At 35.8% G+C, this 17,360-nt stretch overlaps 1 protein-coding gene across 1 annotated transcript in view; it reads left to right on the top strand.

Moving 5' to 3' along the window:
* Positions 1-17,360, top strand: part of LOC150079333 (corticotropin-releasing hormone receptor 1-like) — a 249,691-nt gene that overhangs the window by 170,255 nt on the left and 62,076 nt on the right. Inside the window, exon 8 of the mRNA XM_090382550.1 lies at positions 10,651-10,807. Within this exon, the coding sequence (XP_090238676.1) occupies positions 10,651-10,807 (157 nt within the window). The remainder of the gene's footprint in view (positions 1-10,650; positions 10,808-17,360) is intronic.

The raw sequence follows: 17,360 nt of genomic DNA, 5'->3' as shown, positions 1-17,360 counted from the left end.
ACAAATAAATTTTCTTCGACGAAGATTGGGCATCTGGGATAAAGATTTTACAGCTGAACAGAGTTCACATCGGGGTGTCTTTACGGATGCAACATACAAGAAACAGACTTTTGTCAAACATCTGTTGCAGATAACCACTGCTGTCAGAGTTAGAGTTTAATTTAAATTATTCCAAAAATTTTGTGAAATTTCTCTGCTATCGAAAAGCATAAGGAGCGCACAATTGTGCGCGTAGGTAACTTCGAAACGCATATTCGGCCATTTATTGTTAGAAGACAATACGATAGGCATGTCTGTTTGGTTCTTTGGTACATATCGTATTCTTTGTTTCAAAATTAGGATACTATCTGTCTTGCCAACGTTCCCATTATGCTAGAGTATTGCATGTAATAACAGATAGTATTTCCACTAATTACTTTTGCATTAATAGTGTCTCCGTCGAAATAATTATCAATGTTTAATGATTTTAATTACTTTTCTGTATTAGCATTAGTAGAGGCATTTGATGCAAGAAAGCAAGTTTATGCAGCATCAGCCAAAAAAAAAAAAAAATAAATAAATAAAAAATAACCACTTCCACTTCACCCCTCTGTTCGTTCGAAATACCTGTCCAGCTGAGCCTTAAACTTATTTAGGCTATCAACTTCCACGACAAGGGATGGAAGTCTGTTCCACCAACCAACCACCCGCTGGCTAAAGGCAAATTTCCGCACGTCTATCCTACATCTGTCTTTCCTAAATTTGAATTTATGCCCTCTCAGGTGATTATTCTGAGCGAGAGGAAGAATCCCATCAGCACTGAGCATGCTCAAACCATTCAAGGCTTTATACACCTCTATCAGATCACCTCGCTGGTGCCTAGTCTCCAGACACTGTAATTTGCAAAACTTAAGCCTTTCTTCGTAAGAGCACCCCTTTGTTCCATTCACTAATCTTGTTGCCCTTCTCTGTACTCGTTGCAGCAGCTCTACATCCTTCTTGAAATGAGGCCTCCAGACCTGTATACAGTACTCTAGGTGTGGCCTGACCATTGCCTTATACAAGGGAATAATCACCTCCTTATCCCTGCTAGAAATATTCCTATATATCATTGACAATACACCATGAGCTACTCTTGCAGCCCATCTGCACTGCTCAGAGAACTTCATATCTGCCTGCACAACCACTCCCAGGTCCCTTTCATTCTCTACCACTGTCAGTGTTGATACATTGCTCTGGGGTTGCTGTTTCCCATATGTAGTACTTTACATTTGTCAATGTTAAACTTCATTTTCCACCTCTCAGCCCATCTGCTCAACCTTTCCAGATCCTGTTGCAGCAGCATAGTGTCAGTAGTGTCCTTGACAACCCTGCCTACCTTTGTATCGTCTGCAAACTTCGACATTAAGCTTGATATACCATCATCAATATCATTTATAAATACAGAAAACAATAATGGACCCAACACTGAGCCCTGAGGGACTCCACTAATAACATTAGTCCACGACGAGCAGTGTCCATTGATTACCACTCTGTCTTCTCCCCCTCAGCCACCCCTTTATCCACAGCAGCAATTTGCCTCCAATGTCACACTGCTCCAATCTGTGCAGCAGTCTTCCATGTGCAACAGTATCAAAAGCCTTTCTAAGATGCAAGTATATAATATCAAAGTTATTCCCTGCATCCAGTTCCTTTGTGACTGCATCATAGTATCCAATCAAATTGGTATTTATATAATATATTTATTTATGCCGACCGGGCTAGGCGCCTCCGTAGCCAGGTGGGCAGGAGCAGCAGTGCGTAGCACACGCTTCTTGATTAGACCGGGATTCGAGCCCGTGACCACCAAATACGGAGGATGCAGAAGGTCAGGGAATGACCACCGCATATCCCCGGAGCAATATGGCCTTAGTCGCTAATGCTCCTAAAAACCAAATAACAACAACAACCGACCGGGCTAGCCGGGTGAGTAAAGTGCCTGCCTGGCAACCCAAAGGTCGTGGGTTCGTATCCCGCCTCGGGCTTGGATCAGAGTAGTGCAAAAACCTTGGGAGGTGCATTATGGCCACAGAAGCCGATGCGCCAACAACTAACAAAAAAAAAAAAATATATATATATATATTTATAATTTGATTAATCTAATTTCATTTTGTTTAATATACATAGAATCATGTCATTGCTTATTGCGGTTCAACATAATCAGTATCACTTTGTTTACTAGCTGGTGATTTATATATAATTTTCTATGTATGAAATTTAGGAACTAATGGATTTTTCTACAATTCTAATAAATATGTGTACTTGCATTTCGTAATATTAATTTTTTTTTTTTTTTTTGCTCTATTAGTGATCGCTATCATTAGTTAAATCGCTATTATTTTTAGTTAAATTAAAAATAGCTATAACTACATTTGTGTGGGGGGGGGATACATTACATTCTTATTTTATGATAGGAGATTTTAAATAATAATGAACCTGCTCCGCTGTTGCAGTCTGATTTAACGCTTCGCGTGGAAGCGAAGATGTCCCTCATAGAGCTGACAGAGAAGCAACTATGAGAAAACGATTGGAAAATGAAGTTTGACTGAAGCTACTTATCCGACTGACAGTTTGGGAAATTCTCAAGATCGATATACACGTCCAGAGTTCTGCTTCAGTGGTCTTCAGAAAGTATATTAAAAACTTTCAGTGTAAATACGCAATAATTTGTTCGTAATAGTAAACTATAGCGGTAGTGTGAACGGCATCGATTTAATTGAATCTCATATTGTGACTACCTTCACAACGAATTACCATGTATTGCACTACCTCGAATAAGTAACGCTTCACCAATTGAGAAGGCTATTGTTACTTATTCTCAGTGGATACCACCACCCAGACGGCACAATATGAGATAAAATTAAATCGATGCCGTTCACACTACTACTGTAGTTTACTATTACGAACAAAGTATTGTGTATTTACACTGATAGTTTTTAGTAAATTGCAAGTTTGTAGTATAATTATGCCTTGTGCATTTATTTTCATTACTAAAAATTACTATGTAGACCTTTTGGCAACTGTCATATTGTGGAGTTATACAGTACTTCATAACTGGGTTGGCATGATTGTAACACCAGGGTACTTGCCTACCCACCGATGATGAAGCCAACTAGCTTCGAACCGGTGCTGCGAGGGGGGGGTACCTGATATTGACGAAGTTTCCGAGAATAGGTAACAACAGTCTTCCCCACTGGAGAGGCGCTGCCTATTCAAGGAGTTTTTGAGTGGTGTGAGTATGAGGAGTTACTGTCCCTTTTTTTTCTTTCGACGGCATTCCTTCTTCCTCTTCTAGTATTACTTTCTTAATTTTTTTTTACCTGCTTTACTAAGTCTAATAGGATCAGTATGTGGATAACAGAGTATATTATCCCATACCATTTTTCAAACGGTGCCATCTGGGTGGTGGTATCCACTGAGAATAAGTAACAATAGCCTTCTCCATTCGATGTAGTGCAATACATGGTTAACTCGTTGTGAAGGTAGTCACAATTAAATCGATTCCGTTCACACTACTACTGTAGTTTACTATTACGAACAAAATATTATTTATGTATTTACATTGATGGTTCTTTAGTAAATTTCAGAAAGTGTATGAACACATAAGAGGACGGATTGAAGAACTGTCGAAAGACAAGTTCAATGCAATATGCTCAGCTAAGGCTTTCCGGGGTGTGTAAAATAAATTTAATTATAAAAATATTTTTGCAAAGTTCGTATACATATTTATGATAAGATTTTAGTGAAGGTTCTTTTATTTCTTCTTAATTTAGTAATGTGTGAAGATTGCATTTTAATTCTGATATTTTAATATCAGAATTAAAATATCTGATATCAGATAATATCAGAATGTTGACATTCTCTTTTTTTCTTTTCTTTTTTTTTACCTGCTTGGAAATTTGCTGGCATCCTAAAAAGGGGAGACCAGCCCTCCCTTACAATTATCAACCTGTTGCATTTATCTCTTCTTTCCAAAGTAATACAGAAATCTATCAACCGCCAAATCCATCGCGAAACCTTCCATTCGATCAGTGATTGCCAATTTGGAATCTGGCAGTGTCAATCAATTGCCGATATAGTTTGTGTTAATTAATTTTTGGAAAAATAGATGGAAAAAAATTCGAAAAGTTTTCGTGAAACTTGCAAAGTGACGCAGTTGATTTTGACATTTTCAAGGCTTTGGTTCGCGTTTGGCATAAGGTCTTATAAACCTGATCCCACCGTACACAGTGAGTGCCGACCCTGCTTTGCAAGTGGTTTGTTTGTTTGTTATTTGGTTTTTAGGAGCATTAGCAACTAGGCCATATTGCTCCGGGATATGCGGTGGTCATTCCCTTGACCTTTCCACATCCTCCGTATTTGGTGGTGACGGGTTCGAACCCCGGTCTAATCAAGAAGCGTGTGCTACGCACTACTGCTCCTTCCCACCTGGCTACGGAGGCGCACAAGTGGTGTTCTCTCTGACTGTTCACTATGTGGTATAATATCTAGGCCAAAGCAACTAAGGAAATGAGGGACGTTAGTATGTATAATTGGCACAATCGGTTTGTCTCTTTTGGTGGATGAAAAACGAACGACGTAATTATTTCCAGTTCACAGTACTCTGCGTTCAATATAAGTGCTTCGATTTTCATAAACAACAGAGAAAGCTAGAAATAGAAGAAAACATTTCATTACGTGTACTGTATATATTTATCCGTGCCTTCTTATTTATTCTTGTCTTGAGCATATGTACTCCTCATTTATCCTTCCTTTGTGCAAATATCAATTCATTATGTTGAATTTCATTGATTACCGCATAACTCAGGATGGTCCCTTTCGCACTGGTACCAACTGTCCTCAGTTATTCCGGTTTATTGTTAGTTGAGCATATGAAAAATCCTGAAGAATTTCAATAAAACCAGATTGTTTATCGCATGATGCTTAAATAATACTAATATGCAAAGCTCAATATGCGGTATATTATCCTCCAATGTGTCAGGATACCAGATGAAAAAATATCTATTTATAAAAAAAAAAAAAAAAAAAAATTAAAATTAATATCGAGTATGATTCCCATGTGCACTAATGACATCAATTACCCTCTGGGAAAAATTTAAAATATAGAGTTTTTTCGTTATATAGAAAATAAAAATTGCAATCAATTTTTCTTGTCTGTATGACGAAAAGAAAAATCGATTCCAGAATTGACTTCGATGTGCATCTTATGTCTGCATTATAACCTTGACAAAGTGACGGAATGCAGTCTCCAAACGTTTCTTTAGAAAAAGTTCCGCTGTCTGCCTTCAAATGCGAAAACAACGTTTATTATTACAATTTTTCAACGGAAAATGGGCCATGTGCAAGGAATTTGTTGGATACGTTGTCTGTAATTTGATTATTTTCAACGATCTTCATTAGGGAGGAAAGTAAGCAAAAGTTAGTGTATTTTCGCTGGCCATTGAAAATTTTTACAAGCTTTTTTATTTATTTTTCGGTTTTGCATGTTGTAACAAGTTGCATACGACCTTGTTTATTAGGTCAGCGGATATTGTTTTCTATGTTTACTTTTTATATTCAATTTTTATCTAAAAAAGAAAAATTGTGTGTGCCGAGCACGCATAGCTCAAGTTAAGTGAAACTTCTTTAAGCGAACATTTATCACTTTGACCGAGGATCCCGTATTGAATGCCGCAGGCGACGAATCTGCAAGAATCGGACCCTGGGAGATATGAGACGTTCCATTACCAAATCTAGTTTCGGCAAGTGCCGTGGCATCCTGATGATATTTAAAACCATTTAATTGAGGTAGAGCTGGAATCACTTTGTTCTTGAGCCACGACAGCTGTTACAGGCCGACATTTGACTTGCATCCTCATTTGGAAATGCTGTTTGAAGAGCGTGATCTCGAGCTGCTACTATTTTACATCGTTCTTGAACCAAAGCCGATCACGCACGGAACAGACTGAACCGAAATCATTATCCAGGAATGTACGTTTAAACTGTGCGTAGATGCTTCGCACAGAATTGACTTGAATATGCTTCGGTGTTTCTTAAAATCCTGTTATGTATGCCCGCTACGTGTTGAACGATTTGATAGAGTACTTCTGGCAGTCGGTTTTGGCTTCTTCGCTTTTCGTTTACGACTGGGCTTCGAGGATGCTTCATCATTTTCATTTGCAGTATCAACTTCTATGACTCCTTCTTCCAAATTTACTTCTAACATTTCTGGCGAGATGTAAAGCTCTGAAGATGTGGATGGACCTCCGGCTTCTTTGTTCAACTCCATCGCACGCTGTAATTTCTTCCGTTGTCGAAATAGCTTAGATCTCTCCTTTGTGCTCAGTGGAGGTGGTTTTGGTGGTCGCATTGCAGGTATACGTGCTCTATACGCCTTACAGCGCTGACTAGTCTTCGACATGATGTTGAATTATAATTTTTTTTTTCCGTCGAAAATTTTTATTAAATACGGTGGAGAATGACGAAAGAAATAGCATGACGCAATCAGTAGGGGTACTGATTGGGTCGTGCGTCGCTCGTGCATGGTACGGAGTGGAATAAATGGTGGGGGATGAATAATTTCGTGCCCGCTTTACGACTGGTTCACTGTACACTCAAATCGCTTTACGATGAATTGGACACTCAGTAACAAAATACCGTTCACTATAAGATATGTAGTAAGCGCCGGTTATTGTGATCGCATTTACGAATTGAATTTTAATTCTATTAACGGCGATTCTAATAAGCGAAAATAGGAGGAATATTATTTACAGGCTATAAAAGTAAAGATATAAAGCACAGATTTGCACTTTATTATCTTACCAATTAACACAATTAAATGATACGGAAAGTCGGAAGAATATTTTTACAGGTTAACAAAAGAAAGGAAGGCAAAAAGTCCACTACACGGGGTATTCCCAGGTAGCCACCCTCTCAATTATGAACCGGGCATAACATTGCTTAACTTCAGTGAACGAAACTGGGATATTTAACCTAGTACGATAATTGGCTGTTCGGAGTGCCTGTATGCGTTTATATGGCTACCATCGCATTTTCGTTGCGTTTTTTTTTTTTTTTTTTTTTTTTCAATCCACAAACGCAAGTTACTCCCATCTGAAAACTGCCAGGGCCTTAGCTTTTGAACACCAGGGTACTTTGATGGTAAGACATGCCAGTAGCTGTTAATGTATTTTTTATTCTTTATCATGCAGTCAGTTCGGAAACTTTTCAGCCATGGCTTGTATTTCATTTCATGATTTCCATACAAGACCTCCTTGTAGACTTTTTTTTTTTTTTTCCCCTCTCACGAACTGAGCATAACAAAACAACTTTAATCTTTTTTTTTTCCCCTCGAAGAAATGAAGTTAACTGATGATGGATAAGCCACTGGTTTATTTTTAAATTGTGCATGTACTTTATGAGAACCGGAAATGTTCGAGTGGCTGCAATTAAAATCAAATAAATCTTGAAAATGATCTTAGAACTGTGCAAGGAAATTCATACATAATTAATTTGAATTTCAAACTACTGCTTAAACCATAAGAAAATGATTTTAGTATTTCAAAATTGCGTAAAATAAAATTTAAAATGACTTAATAGACATTTAGAGCACTATCCGTCAACGGTTATTAATTTTACATCAACTACTACGTCAGCAGTTTACGTATTTCAGTTTTATAAATAGTCTAAACAGAAATAGCGAGCAGTACTAATAAAATCAAGTAAAATCAAATTAACTGAGTTAACAAACAATCGAAAATGCAGACAAAAAAATGTGCAGCATTTCTTAATTATCAGAAATACTTTTGCTATGAATAGTTTGAAAGCCAGCTGCCAAAAAAAAAAAAAATCCCTAACGCTCGCTTGAAAGCTGAAAAGGAAATAATACAAACGAAATAATTTCCGGCGTATGATAAATCTTTGAACTTTACTTTTCTATATGTCTGCTTTATTTGTTGTTAGGAACACTACTAAGATGTGGCGCTTTGGAAAACCGACATATGTTCTAAACCTAAACCAACCCAAAAGTTAAGCTTTCTCAGCGCATTTTAGAAATTCACAAAAAATCAGATATTAGCACTGACTCTTATACAATAACAGAAAGAGAATTTCCTTCAGTAGAGAGGGTGGGCTCTCTCACACAACTTTTGTACGTCTAACCCACAGCAACTATATACAGAATATAGATTACATATTTCCATTGAACTGTTTCATCAGACTATAACTGAAATGAAAACACTTTAATATACGAGGGCGACTTGAAATTAATGTTTTGTAGTTTGCAATCTCGCCGCGAGGTGGCGGACCGAGTTCCAACTACTGTAGGTTCTTCATGTAGCTAATAGTTTCTAGTTAGTCACGTGCAGTAGCATTTCTTTATGCTTGTTCGTTTACAAAAATTACCCTTTTTAAATGCCGAGATTCTGACTGTCGAAAATGTAATTAGATTTTATATTATCGTGACTGGGGATTAATCTAGATTCACGGTATGATCCAGTAAATAGACGTTTCAAGGAATTTGGCCATTAAACATCTCCATATAAAAAATAATAATAATAAATAAATAAAATCAATCTTCAAAATAAGCAATAACAGTGCAAAATCAAAATAAGCAATAACAGTGTAATTAATGCAAAATGATATTAACCATTTTTGGAACTGTGTTTGTGTTATACACATCAGCTTTTTAGAAAAAGAGACCACAATCAAATCAGTTCGGTGCCTTGACATTAACAATCTCAAAAAAAAAAAAAAAAAGGAAAAGAAACGAGTAAGGTCTGGCAATACGGCAGTGTTGCTTCAACACGACAATGCGCTACTTCATTCCATTAAGTTATTCCGTATCCTCTCTATAAATCGTATTTGGCCCCTAGCGACTTTTTTTTCTTTTCCCTGAGCTTGAAGATCTCCGAGGCAACATATGACTATAATTAGGAGTTTAAAGAACTCCCTGAAGAGATGCTGGGCCTGTCAGCTGAAATAATTTTACTTGAACGTTGTACAAAAGCTCATTTAGAGCTGGAAGAAATGCACTGAGTTAGGCGGGGCATGTATAGAAAAATCTTACATAAAGGTAAAGACAACTTATTATTTATAAGTGTTGTTCTTCTTTTTGATTTATCTCTATCTTTAAATTTTCTTCAGAAATGATGAAATAAGACTCATTACTTTACAGGCCACTATCATAACCTATATACATAACTACAGTACTCTTCATTTTAATATTCGATTTAATTAATTAATTGGAACTTACACGCTTGTTCTCTGATTTATTCTAATTTCCAAATTGCAGTTATTGCTTATGAAGGCTCTCGCATCTGTCAGTAAGGATTTGTGTGGCATGTGTTAAAACTGCATAAGAATGAATAGATTTTAGTGGTCTTCCTAAACACTTTCTTCGTCAGTTATGTAGGACTGCTGACATTAACGTAAATTGTGTCTCTGTCTTGTAGTAGTAGTAGTAGTGGCACTTGATGCAAGAAAGCAGTGTAGGAGCTTATGCAGCATCAGCCAAAAAAAAAAAAAAAAAAAAATCACACCATACCCTCCAATTGCCTGTCCAGTTCCTCCTTAAATTGTACCTGCCCAGAGATGAACTGATTGGTTTAGTTTACATTCTCGCAACGAATTCAATTAAAAATTGTGCAGCTTTCTGCCATTTGAAAAGGCCTGAACTTGATTCTTATCGGTGGCAAAGTAGGTCGGAGGTGTAAGGATTTTCCTCATGGCAATTCAGACATTTCAGCTGAGGTTAGTCTGTAGAACACAAACAATTTTTATACATAATATATTCACTTCTTATTATTTTAATTGCCTTGCCGCTTATTCAAAACAACAAATTATAAAAAAATATGCCCAATGCCCAAACAGAAAATAATTATTAGCAATTAAAATTCCAAAGATTTCATCCAAATATCATCATTGAGCGATCAGAGAAAAATGCCAAAACGCATGTGATCTCTTTTGTTACTTGTAAATTCATAGTAAAAATTACTTGTAAGGTGAAATATGGAAAAAATAAATTCAATTGTTAATTCTTTAAATCCTTTCTTCCCTGAGTCTAAAAAACAATTAATGCTAGTTGAGATGTTTGGTAGATACTTCAATAATATATCGGCTTAGTATTTTGTAACACTTTTAATATTTCTCTAGTGTACGATTCACTTCTACTCTTTCTTCATAAAATACTACAGAGTCGATTTTACACATAAATGAACAGTTACGAAAGATAATCTGGAATCAAATGGCTTAGAGAAGGCATTCAGTGCTAGTGTTTTTAAAAGTGCCAATAATTGACGTCTTAAGGATATATATGAGTTTGATATTCCCTTTAAATTTTTAACTGTGATTCTGGACCAGTTTTATTCCTATTTTATCACCAAGGATCCTTGGAGGGTCGCAATATCATAGCTTCTAACAAAGATGGGAATAGCATCTTTATTGTGAATGGCAAGGATGCTTAAGATTTATTTACGCTCAAAAAGAGGTGGCTAGAAGTAGAAGCTTATAAAAACATTACCCCAGGTGAATTTATATTCTCCATTCAAATAATCTTATACGTATCAAAATTAAGCTTGATAAAATTCTTGACTCTCAAGAGTCTTGTTTTGTTATCTTTAAATGTGAAGCGTAATATATCATTTTATTTCCTAGCCATGGCTCTGCAAAGTGTGTTTGGCTCTGAAGATGTACGCTGCTATGGCTTGCATAAACTGGATGTTTGTTGAAGGACTGGTACTTCATAATAGTATCACGGTCTCTGTATTTCAGCACGACGCTCCTTTCAAGTGGTATTACGTCATCGGATGGGGTAAGTCGATTTACTTTTGGATGTATTTACATTTATAGCATTGTTATTAGACTGTATTTTAGTGCAATTGCATCATTTATACACAGCTGCATTGTTATTTGTAATTTCGAGGAAAATATCAATGAGTTGGTTTATGAAAAGAAACATTTTCCTATAATCATACACTTCAAGTTTATATGTAATGCAAGAGAGGGAACGTAAATATAAAGTTGATTTAATTTGAAGAGCCACAGTAAACATCAGTTGGACTAAGTAGCGGCTAAAAATATTTGTATTCCCTCGCATAATTTAAGAAGGTCAGTATTTTCTTAAAATCTTTTCTTCGAATGTGATAACTATTTCAAAAGTATTGTTTAAATCGATTTTTGACTGTAATCAAAAATGGACTGTTGGATTACGAAAGCTGATTTCACGATAATTTTATTAATATACCAAGAATAAAATTTCTTTTTTTAAAACAATGATAGTAATTAATAACAGAAAACGTAACATAGATATGGTTATTTTTATTATTATTTTTTTTGCTATAAAGATTTTGGCGATAAATCTTACATGATAAACATACACGTTAGAACTTTTGTAATTCCTAACCTTCTTATCCTTTAATTCAAAAATAAAATAGTTCTTAAATAGGTTACAACAAAAACGTGTCAAATGGCCTCCAAAGATGTTATGCAGTTCAGTTGTTTTGAATAACGCAGTTGCCAACGCCTGCCCAATCACACCATGAAAATTATGAGTTCGGTCCGATCGAAGTCGAGAATTAATACGAAATGGGATGAACTCTGTGGGTTTTTTTCTCCTCCTCAAACCGTTGCGGAGAATCGTATTTTCCTTCCTGAAATTTTGACTTTTCATTTCATAAAACAAGAAAACCGACCAAAGAACTCCCGCAATTTACAGATACTATATATTTACGAATGGCTTGGTTTGGTTTGGTTTTGGTTTTATTGGCGCATTAGCTACTAAGGCTATAATGCGCCAAGACCATGTCATTTATAAAATAATTTAAACTTTCAGTGACCTAATTAGTTAGGTCACTATGTCAAGAAGTATAAGTAAAATGTAAATTTTATAAACGAGTAAAAATATTTATTGACTTTAAAAATCTAAAAATAGCAGACACATTGTCATTGTCGGATAAAATCTGACTGAGTCTATATGGCTCAGTCAGATGATTAAAAGCGGTAAGACGGATACTGCTAAAAACTGGACATTCGATTAAAATGTGTCTAATTGATAAAACTGTGCCACAAGACTCACACATAGGAGGGTCATCAGCCCTCATACGAATGGCATCATGGCCTTAGTTTCCCCAGTGAAAATTCTAAAAAACCCAATCCTGTGCAGTTCATAACTTCCACCTTGCAACCAGATTTTAAAAGGTCGAGTATTATTTAATATCTGGCATGATTTAGATAACATTTTCTTACATGTATTAACTAAACTGAGAAAGAGGTTTTATTATTATGAATAAGCAGTTTTATAGCATAGCTTTTAGTCTCAAAGAAGTGCCATTCCATAAATTAACATTTCTTCTAAATGTGTATATAAAGCTTGTCGCCAAACACCTATGGTTTAATGTGTTGTAGAGTTGAAAAAATTACAATTTTAAGTACACTAAAAAAAGTACTATTTCCCGACCGTTCATCATTGTAAAAATAAATTAAAACATATGGAAGCAAGAAATTGTAAGACCACATTTGGAATACTATTTTCAAGTATGGAGATCTCATCTGAAAAAAATGACACTGAGCTTCTAGAAAGGGTCCAAAGACGGGCAGCTAGCATGGTGCGATCGGAAAAAAAGTGATCATATAAGGAAAGCCTCTGTATATGTGGGCTACAGAGCTTGGCAACCAGGCACCTCAGAGGCGACCTGATTGAGGTTTATAAGGCTCTGAAAGGGATTAGTAAAATGAATGAAGGCGAAATTTTCACTGTTATAGAATTCTGGAACTTGACTCGGAGGCATAAATTCAAATTACAGGGGAAGAGATTTAGACTAGATTGTAGGAAGGTTACTTTTAGTCAGCGACTTGTTGATTGCTGGAACAGGTTGCTTTCACGGGTAGTTGATGCTGACAGTTCGAATAAATTCAAAGGTGATTTGGATAGTTGCCTATGTGAGGAGAGAAGTAAATAATTTGTATTTTTTTATCTGCTTTTTGTTTTTCTGGCCAGTGCAGCAAACGCCTCTGGCTTACTTGCACTGTATGGCTGTCACTATGATGGAAGCTAAAGTCCTAACATCGGACTTTGGTAATCGTAATGAGTTGGTGGTAAATAGTGTGAATGCAAAGAAAACATTTAAGTTGAGCTTGGTTCATATGATCGATCTGTGATGCGTGAATTGAAAATCGGATATTTCTCAGCTGCTATATCTGCTTAAAGTTGTTACATTAAGTGGCGAGTTCTGCCGAAACCATTCAATTGCAAACGCTTCATATATCAGCCACTCGTAACTTAATTTGAATTTTAATAGGATTTGAGCAAAGTAAACGAGGGGAAGGTGAATGCACCTGTTCACTAATTTCTGTGCTAAAATAATTAATGCGGAAACTGGTCCGATTATAATACGCTCAGGTACTTGATGTTGTAATTGATTCATGGTGCTGCTGATATAGCAAGCATCGCAACCTGATTGATGTTGGATTAAATAGACTATGTCGCTATCTTGAATGCTGTATTTAAAGGCATCTTTGTAATAATTAAACTGCGCACTAAATTTATAATATGAGGAAAAAAATTGTCTAAGGCAATAGGATAATTGGCTGTGATAAGGAAGAACAAATGTAATACTTTTGAGTAAGAGATTGTTTCGATGTAGGAAAGTTTTCAGACCTGTTTTTAATCTCTGATAGCGTTGTGAATCAAGTGAGACTGACACTTCCTCTTAAAGAGGATATTAGCTTCTAGATCATAGATTCCTCAATTCAGCTTCTAGATCATCTGTTTTTAATACTTTACTTTATAGCACTGTAAACTTGTGTGTCACTACAGATTTTGTTGACGCTTTTTGGCTTATATGAATTAAAGTAGAGAAATTTACTTGTACGTGTGATATTTTTTACTATAAATGCAAACGCTTCATATATCAGCCACTTGATATATGAAGTGGCTGATATATGATAATCAAGATTAAATCTTGGTTATCATATATATCTTGATTATCATGCTTAAAAATATTTAAGAAGTTATGCTGTGATTAAATTATAATTATAATGTATATTTTAATCTGTTTTGAACGGTTAAGTTGCTGAAACAGGTTATTATGGTTTGCCGATCTGATACCAACAGCACATCGTCTTCATAGCCAATAATTAGTTTAACAGTCAAAGAGGATAAGATATTCTAAGATTTTCTGTTGAAGCCAGATATATTTCTGAGGGGGCTCAAAATTCCTAATCCCATCGGAAACCCATATATTGCTGATCTGAAGGAATCTGAATGTTTAGCTTGAATGAGAAACGAAGTTAAACTTAAAAATGATATCTGGGATAAGAGTTGTAAGGTGGTTTTTTTTTTGGTTTTTTTTTTGTTTTTTAGGTATTAAAATTATCTTGCACAAGCAGTTCGCTTAACTTAACTTAATCATGGTGTATATATATGCGTATTATAAAAATAAAGATGGTGGTAGTACGAAATTCCCGGAAAGCCAAAGGCCAAAAAAGAAAGATAGCCGAAAATGTAGCTTTAAAATAAAAAGAAAAATTGCATTAAAATGTCAAAAGAAAGTAACGGCAGCCTGCATCAGATAAAGGCGGGAAATTTTTTTTGCAAAAATACTTCAAAACGGGGAAGAAAAGCAAATATGCAATTAATAAAAATAAATCTGATGACGGTAAAGTGAATATTGATACATGATCAGGTATTTCAACGGGGACTAACCGTGCATCAAAGGACTGCGTTTCCATACTTGCCAATAGCTATGCAAGAGAAAATTTTAAAAATGTAAACGGAACGGAAAGATATCTCTTACATAATATGAACAAGGTAGTCCCCTAAGCAGTTTTTAAAAAGGAGATACAATTAAGTAAAATTAGTAAAATACAAAGCTGGAAGTTTAAACAATTTTATATATACAGTATATAAAAAGACACGACATAAAATGTCGCTAAATGTCATTATCATCCAATATACTTACTATTTAACTTATGTAGATGAACAGTGTTCAGAGCTCTAAACTTTTAAAATTTCATCTTAATTAAATGTAAAATAATAGTTTATTTTCCATATGAAGCGTGTCTTTTGTGGATCTGTTATTCAAACTAGATATTTTATCAGAGATTATAAAATAGGACCAGGGTATGTCTGCCAGGGGCAAAGGTAGATGACGTAGAGCAGATGTCATCTTTTAAAGGCACGAAAGGTGATATATTGTACACGTTGGTATTAATGATATTAAGAACAGGAGAGCTGAGTATTACTTAAAGGGATGCAGAGTGGGAGAAGACAAAGAGTGGTTAGTAATGGACATCTCTTCATGGACTAATATTATTAGGCATGTTCCCCAGGATTTAATATTGCTCATTGTTGTTTTCTATATTTGTTAATGATATTGATGAAGTATAACGCACTTAATGTCTAAGTTTGCAGATATGATATAAAGGTTGCTAATTAATGACAGTAATCAAGGTATGCTACTGCAAAAAGACCTAGAAAAATTAGGCATGGGTAGAGAAATGGTAGTTGATGTTTAACATTGATAAATGCAAGGTAATGCATATGGGTAGCCTTAATCCCAAATTAACGTACCAACTGTGTGGAACTACACTCAGGTTAGTGGAAAATGTAAAAAAAAGAAAGAAAAAAAAACGTGGGGGTTAATTGTGCATCATATATGAAGTCTCTGAGCAATGCAGATACGCTGCTAGGACAGCTCGTGGAATTCTGATATCAGGGATAAAGAGGTGATTATCACATTATACAAGGCAATAGGGTTAAGCTGCAACTTAAGTACTGTACTGCATACAAGTCTGGAAGCCTCATTTTAGGAAGGATGTAGAGCTGTTGGAGTGGGTGCATAGAAATACAACGAGATTGGTTGGTGGAAACCAAAGGATTGCTTACCAAAACGGCCTCAGTTCTGCAAATTGCAGCATCTGGAGACTTGGCACCTGCGAGGAGAGCTGATTGAGGTGTTTAAGGTTTTCAATGGATTGAGCAGGAGCAGTGCTGATAACATTCTTCCTCTTGCTCAGATTATATACATGACTGACATGAATTGAGGAAGGATGGTTGAGGTTAGATGTGCAATAGTTTGTCTTCAGTCAGCGGGTGGTTGATTGTTGGAACACACTTCCATCATTGTTGTGGAAGTGTTTAGTTTGAATAAATTCAAGGAAGAACCAGGCAAATTATTGGAGGGGATGGGTAGGCAATGTGGGATTTTTTTTTTTTTTTTTTTTTTTTTTTGATGCTTTATAAGTTTGCTTTCTTGCATCATATTCCACTACTAATACCAGTACTAAATGGTAGTTAAGCTCAATGTTAACTCTTATTCCTTATGCTGCAGTGTCGTCTATTGTTCCTGTATATGGGGGAATATCTCAGTTAATTTTTAAAAATAATATAGTCCTGTGTGATATAAAACACAACAGAATGAATACAATTGAACTGTGGTACGCTTTTAAAACATTAATCACAGATGCCTTGAATGCGTATATACCATTAAAAAAATACTCCACGAGAAGGGTTCCAAGTTGGATGAATAGTGAAGTTGCCACATTACTTGAGCAGAAAAAGGTGGCATGGAAACGTTACAGAGCAATAAAAAGTACTGAAGCCTATAACAGCTACAAGGTGGTGTGTAATAGAGCCACAGAAAAGGTTCGACAGGCAAAGGCAGTTTATGAGAAATCACTAGCAAACAGAGCAAAGAGGGGGGATAAAGAATTCTTCACATATATAAATGCCAAGAAGAGCAGGACAAACCAGATCGGACCTTTACGTAAGGGAAAGGGGATAGTAATAAATACACCAGCTGCCGTTGCAGATGAACTCAAGTTATTTTGCATCGATATTTACAAATGAAAAGCCTTTTGTGGCAATGGGAAATTGTGGGAGCGAAGTTAAAAAATATGTAATTAATGATATTGAAATTTCGCAAGATTATTTAATGAAAAAACTTTCAAGCCTACAGACTAGTAAGGCTCCTGGAGTTGATGGAATATACCCTATAATCTTGAGAGAGGCGGCAAGCGAGTGCATTGAACCACTGAGGCTGGTTATGCGAGCATCACTAGACTCTGGGGAGATTCCCTTGGATTGGAAAAGTGCAAATGTATCTCCCATACATAAGGGTGGCTCTAAAAGTGAAGTGGGAAATTATCGACCTGTCAGTCTGACTTCAGTAGTAGGGAAAATCATGGAGGCATTGATCAAGGGTGGAATTCAGGATCATTTGGATCGAATTGAAATTCTCAAGGATACTCAGCATGGTTTTGTAAAGGGAAAATCATGTTTAACAAATCTGGTTCGCTATTTCGAAAGGGTCACTCACGAGCTGGATTTAGGGAATAATTTCGACATTGTTTATTTAGATTTCAGC

Source organism: Mastigoproctus giganteus, chromosome 10 (genome assembly GCF_048544385.1).
Source record: "Mastigoproctus giganteus isolate SK-2022 chromosome 10, ASM4854438v1, whole genome shotgun sequence".
NCBI lineage: Eukaryota > Metazoa > Arthropoda > Arachnida > Uropygi > Thelyphonidae > Mastigoproctus > Mastigoproctus giganteus.
This window is presented reverse-complemented; position numbering and strand designations above follow the sequence as displayed.